This window comes from Eretmochelys imbricata, chromosome 25 (assembly GCF_965152235.1).
Source record: "Eretmochelys imbricata isolate rEreImb1 chromosome 25, rEreImb1.hap1, whole genome shotgun sequence".
Lineage (NCBI taxonomy): Eukaryota > Metazoa > Chordata > Testudines > Cheloniidae > Eretmochelys > Eretmochelys imbricata.
The window spans coordinates 10968193-10980289 of NC_135596.1; the positions used below are offsets into that span (position 1 = coordinate 10968193).

The 12097-nt window shown below is 48.3% G+C and overlaps 1 protein-coding gene across 12 annotated transcripts in view; it reads right to left on the bottom strand.

The window, feature by feature from the left end:
• Positions 1 to 10519, bottom strand: part of CELF5 (CUGBP Elav-like family member 5) — a 55662-nt gene extending 45143 nt beyond the window's left edge. For all 12 annotated transcript variants that reach the window (XM_077841778.1, XM_077841774.1, XM_077841770.1 and 9 more), the window contains exon 1: positions 10261 to 10519. In XM_077841778.1, coding sequence (XP_077697904.1) covers positions 10261 to 10519 — 259 coding nt within the window. The remainder of the gene's footprint in view (positions 1 to 10260) is intronic.
• Between the last annotated feature and the right edge of the window lie 1578 nt (positions 10520 to 12097).

Consider the following 12097-nt stretch of genomic DNA (forward strand, 5'->3'; position numbering starts at 1 on the left):
GACGAAAGGGGGAGAGAGGCTAGCCACCTACACTTAGTAAAAGGGTGTCACGCCCCAGGAGAGAGAGGAATTGTTTTAGGGTGCTCTGAGGTGGCAATGCTCAGAAAAACGGGATGAAGCTGAGCAAAGGAAAAATTTGGCTGGTTATCAAGAAACGTTTCCTATCAGAGAGATTTATTAGACTGTGGAATAATCTCCCAAGGGAAGAGCTGGAAGCCCTGTCACTTGAGTCATTTCAGACAAAGCTGGGCAAAGGACTGAGGAATAGACTCCAATACAGGAATGCATATCCCCCCACCCATCCCAGTCCCACTGGCATTTAATTTTTGTCCTAAACGAAGGCAGAATTCATTCCTGTGTTAGTTAGGGCTCTCAGATTGCTACAAAATGTCTTCAGGGTTAACCTGCAGCGCCAGTCAGTATCACAGATCTCCACTCACATGGCTTTGGCCTAGATAAGAGGCCTGATCTTGCAATCCAATCTCAACAAGCTTCTATACACCCCAGCATCGATCTATTCTCCCATGCTTTGCCCAGCCTAGTCGGAAATGATTCAAACTCAGGTGAGTAAGAGCTGCAGGACTGTGTCTTCTGGCAGCCACCCCAGAGTCCCACATTGACTCAGATGATTTTTCTACCAGGCGGAAGCAAACTCTGCAGGACAATCCCCACTCTTGAGTGTCTTTATCCCACATATGGCAACAAGAGTAAGCTGCCCTCCTTGCATTCTGCATCCAATAAATTGCCTCTGCTAAACAAATTATACCTGGCTCCGTAGCACTTGCTAGAAAAACAGCACATGAATATTAAACATATCTGACAGGTAATTAAGACTCCTTGCCCAGCCTTTGAATTGAGGCTGCATTGTGCCAGGCTTGGTCTCAAGATTACCAACTAATTTAACTAAGGGACATAGGACTAGGAAAAACACACACACACACACACTCTCTCTCTCTCGCTTCCTATGCCAAATGCAGTATCTGGCGGGATCCTTAGTGAAAACACAGGCTGACAAGTATCCCAAGGTTTTTGAATCCACCCGTTCCCCTGACAGCTGTAATGTGGACCAAAGGTGAAATACTCAAAAGTGTCTGAGTGACTTAGGCATTAAGTTCCATTTTTAAAAGTAACATAGACACTTGGGAGCCTAAATCCTACATATGTAGGCTCCTAAGCACTTAAATCACATGGACTTAGATTGCTAAAGTCATTTAGATGCTTTTGAAACCCTCCCCCCAAGTTTATGGGTGAAGGCCTGTTCAACCTGCGTGTTCAAAGAGACCCTACGTCCACTTGTGTCTGACGGTATTATAACTATCTGTATTGCTGTAGCAACCTGTGGCCCCAGCTGAGTTTGGGCTCCCATTGAGCAGGTGCTCTACACACATATAGCGACTTCCCTGAAGTGTTTACAATCGAGCAAGACAAGACAAAGGGTGGGAGGGAAACCAGAGGGCAAGTGACTTGCCCAAGGTCACCCAGCAGATTGGTGGGAGGATTGGGAACTGAACCTACATCTCCTGACTCCCAGTTCAGTGCCCCTACCCCCATCGGACTACTAGGGAGCTCTGGAGACAGAGGCAGAGCGAGAATTATGGAAAGTGCCAGCAGCTGTAAAACTAGATTTTCCAAGTGCATTTTAAAGGCCTAACTCCTGATCCCAGTGAAGTCAATCGGGAACTAACGGCTATAAGTCAAGGATTTGGGCCTCGGTGCCCAGTTTAGCAGTGATAACACATGGAATTCCATGCGCAAAGCCAGAAACTTATTTCTAGGGGCACAACTGCAGCACTGGATGCAGCTAAAATACGGGATTTGCAAAGCCCAGTTGCACATCCTAACCCTAATCCTAATCCTGAGAGGTGGCGAGCACCGACAACTCCCATTGACTTCAGATTCGGGTTCTTACGTCTCCCGCATTGCACATGTGCCTTACAGCCAGCTATTTATTCTATCTTAAATGTTTCAGGGATCTGTGTATGGAATTAGCACTAGTGATAGGTGTCTGGAGACTGAAGCCCTCTTTCTCTACAGAATGGGTACAGTATGGGCAGGGACCACATGAGTCTTCCACAAACTAGCCAATCACCATGCCCCAACCCCAAGCTAGAGGTGCCTTGGAGAAAAGGAAGTACAATCACCATGGCCCAACTTCTGTGGTGGTTTTTGCAACACGAGTATTTGTTCAATGAGAACTGGACTGAGATCAAATTCATTTCACATAAACCCCCGAACAGCAATCATATGGTGCGTAGCAATTTCCAGCATCTGCCGGCTGGGGCTGGATTTGAACTGCCAACCAAGCGGCAAAAGACTCAACAGTCTGTTGCCAACTCCCTGAGCAATCCTCATCCAACGATTTCACGGACACACTGGTGCATCTGCAGCTGCATGCTGGCCAACACCCAATTTGATTATGAACATATATGCCCCCTTATACTCATGTTGCGGGGCAAATAGCATTGACCTCCTCTTCTATCACACAATAGCCCTATTAGCTAGATCCATAGATATCAAAGTACTTTCATAAAGGAAAGCTGGTATCATTATTTACAGAGTGGGAAACTGAGGCACCAAGCGGGGAAGTGATTTGGCCAAGCTTATCAATGGAGTGGTATAGAACCCAGGTCTCCTGCATCCATGTCTAGTGCCCTCTCTCCTGGACAGTGCTGCCTTCAAAGCTAACTGGACTTTCTAAGCAAAACACTTTGTTCAAATTAGCACTGAAACTAGCCTCTTGTTATACTTAAAATGTCTATTGATCTGGAACATTTTCATAGAGTCTTAGATTCCAGGGCCAGAAGGGAACAATAAGATCATCTAGTCTGACCTCCTTGAGACCTTCCCCAAAATGGTTCCTACAGCAGATCCTTCAGAAAAACATCCCATCTTGATTGAAAAATTGCCCGCCACCATGACTCTGGGTAAATTGTTCCAATGGTTAATTAGCTACCCTGCTAAAATTTTAACCAACCTGTCACAGCAGTATGGAGGTGTTGGATAGACTATTGTCATGCAGTCTTCTTCCCCCGCCTCCTCTAATTCCAAATAGACATTAGATTTTGTTGCTTGCCTCTTAAAGTACTCAGTTCTCTGAACCAGTATTAAAAAGCCTTTTCCCCTCTACCTCTGTTTGTAAGGTAAAATACCAGCTGTTCATCTCTCCCTCCACCACCCACAAATCACAGGAGTTCACTGGAATTTATATAGGCAGATTTGGTCACCTTTTTGTATTTATTTGAACTGCAACATATAGATCAATCTCTCTCCAAAAATAAGCTCTCTCTTATCTGAATAAGTATGTGTGAGCGGATCAGACACAGATAAGGGGTTTCTGTTATAACTGTGTGTTGGATGTGCAAATCACATTGTTGGACAATGTTTCTCTGCAGCGATGACTTAATTTGCTTCCTTTCCTTCCCCTCCCCTCCCGACCACTCCCCCCACACCCATGCACTTTTTAAACTAAAGGTGCTGCACCAACCCTTTCTCCCTCTCATCTCTAGACAGAACCAGCCCCCAGACTCTGGCTAAGTTCAGAACCTACTTCAGGATCTGCAGCCCCAACTTTGCCGGCTCAGGCCTGGTGACTATTTTAAACTTAGGATAAAGGAGATTTTAAAAAGCAGCAATGAAAACATTTTCTAAACATGTTTGCAATCCAATCAGCCCCTTGGTAATTTGATTTGTAGGAAATGGCAAGTGAGGCACTGCAAGCAGAGGACTGAAGGTACTGAGGACACTGGGAGTTTTGCCAAGGGCTTCAGTGGGAGCAGGATTAAGCCCAGATACCTAGGTGAGAGGTACTTTATACATGTATATTATAATACTAAATAGTGAATTTTCCTACACAGATGGTCACATCCCGCCAGGGCTGCCCACTTATTGTTGCTCCCTACTCACAGCTGGAACAGATTTGGGGCTGCCTGTTGTAACCATTTACGTGCTCTTGTGCTCCAAAGTGGGGGGGGGCACCCTTGCCTTTTGGGGGGCACTAGCTCAGCAGCATCCTTTTCAAAAGGCTATCCCTACCATACCTTCCACACCCAGGGCCCCTAGGAGTCCCTGATCATTTTGCCCCAACATGTGGAGGCAGGATTGACTTCTGAGGTTCAGGAGCTAACTCTACTTCGGTTGCACCTAAGTCCTGGTCAGGAACACCGAGGGGGATCTTGCCAGGATGTTATATTCCTTGCTGCTCAATTATGTAAATATTAGGGGAATGAGAATCGCCCCTTGTCCCTAGAGAGACATTGCCTATTGCAAACCGATTCTTGAGCTACACCTTCAATGCCATCCCCAGTAAAACTCCAGCTGCGTTGTATCCCTCTGTTTGGTCTCAGAGTTCGGGAGAGCCTTGGGAACGCAACAAAGCCTTAGGAAAACAGACATCTGGAACAGGGAAGTTCCTCTGCCCAAGTCAGGGATCCCAGTTTCCTTGTGGAAGGCAGGAGTCTCTGGCTCCTAAAACTTCAGTCTGAGATGACCACCTTGGATTTGAGGAGGGAACCACCCCCTGTCCCTGGACCGACTAAAAAGCCAGAGTCGGAGGTGATGTGTAAAGCGGTATCTGTGGGGGTGAGTCTAAGTCTAAGCCAACTGATGTTAGGTTTTCTCAGATAACATTTCCTACCATTGCTAAGGCCAATACCACCACTCCCCCTCCCCTCCCCCAAGCAAGGGTAGGGCTCACGCGGCTGAAGGCGGTTTTAACAGTGTGTCAGCTAACCGTGCTCAGCCATGGGCCACAGGATGTGGTGCTAAAAATGCTGTTGGCCACGGAAGCCGTTGCTGTACATGGTTTCTACGCTTTTCTCCCATTCTGCTACCACCAGCTGAAACACTGGAGGATCCGCCAGTAAGTGGCCTCATGTAGACCAGGCTGCAGTGGGAAAAAGAGACATTACACTGCCTTAGACTCACCTCCGAATTTGACCTGGAGATTGTATAGGTAAGCCTCTGATTTTCCTAAATTAACCTTCAAACCAGACAGCTTGCCCAAACTCCTTCCACTCTTTGGTTCAGGGCTAGCTTGTGGGTGTAATAAATAGAACAGCACTTCATGTGTGGAACACGGCACTCTCTGTATTTGCCCTTAGCACCACCCATCAGATATAACAGCAACCACCAGCGGCTCAAATACCCAGAGCAAGTGAGGAGTGGAGAGACCAAGAAACCCTGCCCCTAGGATGCAGGAACTACTCTGGTCTTTGCAAAAAGAAAAGGAGTACTTGTGGCACCTTAGAGACTAACCAATTTATTTGAGCATGAGCTTTCGTGAGCTACAGGTCACTTCATCAGATGCATACCGTGGAAACTGCCTTCATCGGTATGCATACTTCATCGGTATGCATCCGATGAAGTGAGCTGTAGCTCATGAAAGCTCATGCTCAAATAAATTGGTTAGTCTCTAAGGTGCCACAATGACTCCTTTTCTTTTTGCGAATACAGACTAACACGGCTGTTACTCTGATACTCTGGTCTTGCTGCTAGTTGTTATGAAGGCCCTAGGAAAAGAATACAGCAATGCTCCCCGTTCCCGCCCCCGGTAGCCAAACGCTCTCAGAGCATCCAACAGGAAATCCCAGTCCAGGCTGTCAGCGCCCACTGAGATGAACAGAGATGGTACATCGCTGGGTGGTGCTAATGCTGAAATGTTAAGGAGTCCACTAGATGCTACTGTAGGAGTGCTTATTAATAAGGGTACTGGACCCGGCTGCCCTACAGCACCCACTGTCTAAGATCCTCAAAGCACATTACAAACGTTCGTTAGTTAAACCTCACAGCAAGAGAAGGGGAGAAAACGTCACCAGCCAGTGAAACGCAGCAGCTGTTGGACAGCCTGCAGCAGTACACAGAAGTTTGGGGCAGCAGGTGAGGAATGGGGCATAGGCCTGAAACAGCGGGCTGGGGGCTGCGCAGGCAGAACATTGGAATGCGGCCAGCCCAGAGAGGTTACCTGCCTGGCGTTTATAAAGCGTGGCATGGGATCTTTAATGATGACAAGTGGTCAGAATCTCAACTGTAGACAGAGGCTCAGTACTGATAGAGGGGAACAGTGGCCCAGACTGTGTGACACCATCAACACTTCCTGTAGTGCTGAGGTCTTCCAGGGACGGCTGCATCCCAACTCGATCTAACCTTGTCTAGCTTGCGAGCTCTGTCTGGATCACAGCAAAGGATGGCTGGCTCCTCCCGCACTGGCTACTGGAATGACGATCCCCGGCTACATCCTAACTGCTACTGCTGTCACCGATAGCCTAATGCCTGTATTAATAAAGGCTAATGGCATGTGTGAGAGTCAGATCTCCAGATCTTTGGTTTGCTCAAGGAAAGAGAGTATTCATGCCTCCATTGCTGCATAATCAATCCCACTGATTTCTTTAAAGCTCTTAAGCATGTAAACCTGGCATAAGGGGTCAGGTTTATTAGAGCAGCCCGCTCCTACCAACACACGGAACATGGGCTGAGAACACAGCGGTGGGAGGGGCTGGTAGGCAGGGTGTTGCTGCCTTCTCTGCCCATGGCCAAACCATGGCACCGTCTGCCTGTTCACACTCCCAGGTTTAGACTGTTCCTCTGCCATTTCCTCCCTGGGGTCCGGTTCAGTATCTCATGCTTCACAGCCTCTCTCCTTCCCCTCCCATAGACTCTTTCATGAAATCCACCCAGGAAAGCACGCAGCAGATGCTCTCACAGAAACCTCCGTGAGCCCCGTTCTGGAATTTAAGGCCAACGATTTTCATCGGACTCCCCCTCCTCGTTCACCTCCCCCAGCATATGTGAAAACACTTCCCTGCTCTTCCCATGGAAATAGCAGCTTGATGACAAATATTGCCATTAATATGCAAATATATCTGCCATCATTAACATAAATAGAAAAACTGCATCATGAATAATATAAGGGGGAACTGGAGCAATATCAACTACCGAATAGGTTGCTGAGGCATTAATATTTAGCCACTAACATGAATATATAACCATTTCATAATTGCATTGACTTTAAGGCACTAATTCTTATACAGGAATGAAAGACCCTCCTAGACCAGTGAATTTGTCAGTTCTCAACAGTAAAGGAAGGTGAGGAGAGTGCTGAATATGAGCCCACAAGAAAGGTAAGGTGCCCTGCTGCTATAAGGATGGGTGATGGCCCAGGCCTTCCACTGATTGTGAGCTATGAAATCTTGGGCACCTAGCCTCCTGCCCCTACCTTTCTTTGCAGCTGCAGTTCCTGCTGGGCCCAATCCTATGAGATTCTGACTGTCCTCAATTCCCACTGAAGTTGATGGGGGTGGAGGTTCAGCAATTTGAGGGATAGCCCTGTTATTATTTGGGGAGATGAATGACCCAACTTAAGCCATGTGAAGTCCACTCACATCCCACGCTTATGGCGACCTTATAAGCAAATGTATCAATAATAACAGAAAAATGAGTGACAGTGAAACCTGATACAAGGAAATCAACCAAAACTTTCTATTTGTATAAAACAGGGAAGGAGGAAGAACTAGAAGCCCTGGAAACAACCACAATGATAACCTGAACTTTCAAATGTCTTTCCCTGGAAAGAAGAATCGAGAGCTAAACAACATCCCGGCAACGCCTGCATCCTCTCAAAAATGTCAAAGCCAGGGGGATTTTTTTTTTTTTTTTGGCTACTCAAATCCTGTGTTTAGCAGCAAGTTAATGTCACAAGGCTTTGGCTAATACCAGTGCTGCCCCCCTCTAATTTCCATATCTGAGTGGCAGATCCCTGGAATCTGCCTTCTGCCTTTAGCCTGACCTCAGCCTACAAACACAGACTATATTTAACATGTCGATTGTAATGAAATGTGCGTTTGAGTCGTGCCCCCACCCCATCCACCTCCTCGCTGTGTTTTAAAGGCAGGTTGCTGTCAGATGGTAACAGGTTTGTTCAGAGGCACTCGCGCGCGCGCACACAGACATATGACAGGTTTATTCTGAAATCCTGATTGAAGACAGAAACACTCCCTGGGCTAAAGTCAGCCATCGCAGCTCCTATTGGCTTCAATGGGAGATGATTCCCCCTTTACACTGGAGCTGAATTTGGCCCTTTGTTTGGACAGATACTTGTCTTCTGTTAATAACACTTCCTTTTGTCAGCCTTTCCTCTGTAGGGCTTGCAAAAATCAGATGTCCCTGAAGGAATGTTGGCACTTGCAGCTATAGGGTGTTTTGCTTTTCAGAGCTACACCGTAAACTCTAAACCAGCTGCATCAGAACCGATCTGGGCTCCCCTTCCCTCCAATGAAAACCCCCATATGATTACACCACAAACCTGTGTCAGGTCTTTCAACAAACAGGCTCTTTGATTTCTCTACCATCCCTTTAGTTGTGGTGATCCAAGTATTCTAAACTTGGAAACATCTACCCAGGGCCAGGCTTAGGGTGGACACGAATTCAAGCCACAGACCTGATACTCTGAAAACAACAAGCTTTTAAAACATCAGATTTAAAAAATAATAATAATTACAGCCTAAACAAGCTTTCCAAAACTTGTTGGCATCCTAAAGCTTCTAGGATAATCAGAAGCTCAGGATGGCCTTTCATCCACTCTTGATACTGCTATGAAGAATAGATTTGCAGTTTATAATCTTTGTGGTGCAGATTTTAAAACTGCAGCATTATAGCCTGGTAGGAGGTTCAGTCCCATAGTCTAGGGACTGCTGATCTTCCCCTTTGGAGACCTGTTTCCACATCTGCTCCAGGCCTTAACTGCAATGAGTTTTTGTGATCTCAGCCTAGTCTGTCCTGTACATCTGTCCACATAAAACATCCCACCCATGCCATTTGTCATGATTGCTTGTCACCAGGCCTGGTAGCAAAACACAGAGGGTGCTGCATATCAGGACTGAAGGGACTGGCACAGCTATAAAGAGGATGGGGGGCTAGGAGAGCAGAGGATGCTGCAGGTTGGAACAAGGGGTGTTGGATTATTTATGTGACACAGCTTTTCCTTGCTGCCCTCAGTCAGGGGAGCCTGGGACTAGAATAAAGGTTTGGCGGGCTGGGGCTGAGGTGGATGGGCAGAGCAGGGGGACAAGGGGAGCCCTGGGTACCTCCCACACAACCACCACTTGGCTGTCCCCAGCACTATCATTCCTTCATTTCCAACTCCCTAAATCAAATTCCCACAAATCCGGAAAGGGGAAGTGGGGTGAGAATCCAACTTCTCCATTTACCCTATTGTAAGAAGATGACTGTGTATATCATTCATGTACACTGAAATATCATTGTCTAGGAAAGCCCCACACATGAGCAACCAGAAGGCTATAATTGCAGACATAAGTTTGACAATAAACAGTTTTACTGGTATCTATTGAATGTACTCAAACAGAATTCCCATTATACGCATGGTGCTGTACAGTAAATGTCTATAACCGTCTATGTATAAAGAGAGTCATTTTTAGCACTATATAAATATTGCCTAGCTAGATAACATGATTTCAAAGCTATAATGTGGTTGCTATTTTCTATAAGTTTTAAGATTACGAGGGGTCTTCCACACACCCTCCTCCTTCCTCTTGTTATACTACTATATTCTACAGTAGTGGACCAAAAAACTACAGCTCACAGAAATGTTACTGCAGCATCTTGGATCAATAATATTGAGGGGGGGATTGGAATGAGGTTCATCTATGAAATCATCCAATGGTTCACCCTAAATTAACTTGAGTATAAAGGGGGAGGGGGATATTCCTCTTCTTTCAGAGGAGATCTTTGGCCAGAATAGGACCTGGGGAAAGGAGCAAGATAAACAAGGAAAGGCATCGGGCCCAGAAGGCATTTGAAGAAGTATTAATGAGATGTCACAGATTTCTCCAGACCCCATTTCTTTGTGGCTCCAACCTTGCCTAGAGCAGAGAGGGAGAGTCTGATAGTCTTAGCCTGGCAGCAAGAGGAGGGTCGAAGCCACCAGGGCCCCTTTGTGAACATTACAAATGTAATTCTGTTAGGGAGGATTAAAAGTTCCCGGGCGGCTCCTGTCAAAAGCCTAAATGAATGAAAGGAACCGGCTGAAATCTGCCAGTGCCCCAGAAAGGAGAGGAGATGGGGAGTGTAAAGGGGCTGGGGACGCAGGGGGGAAGAGGGGGCTCTAGGAGTTGGGGGGGCAGAGGGAGACAGGCGAGAGGCGGGTAGGCAGGAGAAGCTGGGGGAGGCTGGAAGGAGGGAGGGTAGAAAAGAGAAGGGAGACATGAGGCAGGAGGAAAGGAGGATGCTGCGGGGGCGGGGGGGGCTCACCCTTGTGCATGCCGGTGTAGCGGTCCTTGAGCACGGTGAGCTCGTAGATCTTGCCGAACTGCTCGAAGAGGGGCTTGAGGTCCTTCTCCTCCAGGTTGCGGGGGATCTGCCCCACGAACAGCTTGATGGCATCCAGGTCCTTCATGCTGTCCGGCTGCGCGGGGGGGTCCGAGCTGCTGCTGCTGCTGCTCATGGGGGAGGCTCTGGGCTGCAGGAGCTGCTGCTGCCTCCTCGCCTCGCCCTCGGTGAGTCTGGCCATTCCCCGCGCCCGGCGCAGGATGCCGACGGAAGGAGCGGACGGGGGAGGAAAGAGCTCTCAGCTGGAAAGGGCTCCGCCGCCAGCGGCGGCAGCATCAGGACCACAAAGAGCCGCTCCACAGGGACACCTGCCGGGCGCGGAGCGGAGCTGCAGCCTCTGGGAGGCATGCCCCCGTCCCTGGGGAGGCCAAGCCTGCCTGGGGCTGCAAACCAGGCAGGGACCATGCCCCAGGGGCGGCCAGTGCTGCTAGCCTGCAAACCCTGCAGTCAGCGCACGCTGTGGAGGGAGGGAGGCAGGGACCATGCCCCAGCCAAGGGGGGGTGGGGAGAGGGGCAAGGCTGCCTGGGAGCACCAGGCTGCCAACGATGCAATCCCTGCAACCTATGGGATGGGGATGACGGAAGATGACTGCGTCTTCGCTCCCCCAGACTGAGAAGCATTGTACCCCCAGGGAGAATAAAACCCGCTCCTGCTTCCTAGGAGAGAAGAACTGGCACAATGCCTCTTAGGACCCAAACACTCCATCCAGTCTCCCGGGTAGGGAACAATACTGAAGATGGGGGGAGTTGGGGGGCCAAGTCCTGCCCCTCACAAACTGGGGAGAGGAACTCATGGTACAGCAGCAAGGAACAGAGATCTGTAAAGCGCAGTCCATTTCATGCCATTCTAGAGAAAGACAGATGGCTAGTGCTGGAAAAGAGGTCTAGGAAAACCCAGGTACATTGGGCAGAACAGAGATGCCCGAACCTTATACTGACTAGAGGAAGGGCACAATCCAGAACAGGCTGGAGAGTTGCATAGCCAGTCTAGAATTTTTCAGACTGGAGGAGGAAGATGCAGTCCAGGAAGAGGATGGAGTCCAGACGCACCCTGGAAAATCAGATAGGCTGGGGACAGTGAAGGGCGGGAAAGATCTAGTACTATGCTGAGGAGGAGCACAGTCCAGAATCATGCTGACTGGATGGGAAAGAGAGTCCAGAACCTTTCAGCCTGGGAAGGGAATGCTGTCAGAATCATCTCAGCCTGGGCCAGAGAGACAAAATCTAGAACAGTGCCATGCCGACTGCACTGAAACCATCCAGGCCTATTCAGACTGGAAAGAGGAACCATGTACTTCAGGGATGGGCCCAGCCCACAACTCTGCAAAATACTGGACAACAATTTACACCACAACACAATTCAGACTGGATTGAAGCCCCACAAGCCAGACCCATGCAAATGGGAAAAGAGGACCACCTTACGTAATCTAGACACCTGCAGCTTGGGTAAGAGGGACACAGAAAAGCAGGCAACCTGGCACAAAACATATTCAACTGCCTCCTCCTGGACAAGTAGGAAACCTAAAGATTTTTCTTTTGTCAGTGGAAAGCAAGTATATGTTGAAAATGGAGAGCTTAATTTTCAGAGGCACCAAGCCCCAGACAGAGCCAGTTGGGAGTTGAGAGTGCTCAGCCCCAATGAAAAATCAAGCCCACAGTTCTTAGATTGTGAGAGGGGCTGCTGTGTCTGGTGTTTCTAAGGTTCCTAGAACCACAGTGTCTATGCTCCAGCTGTAGGTGACACAGCAGACACCAGCGT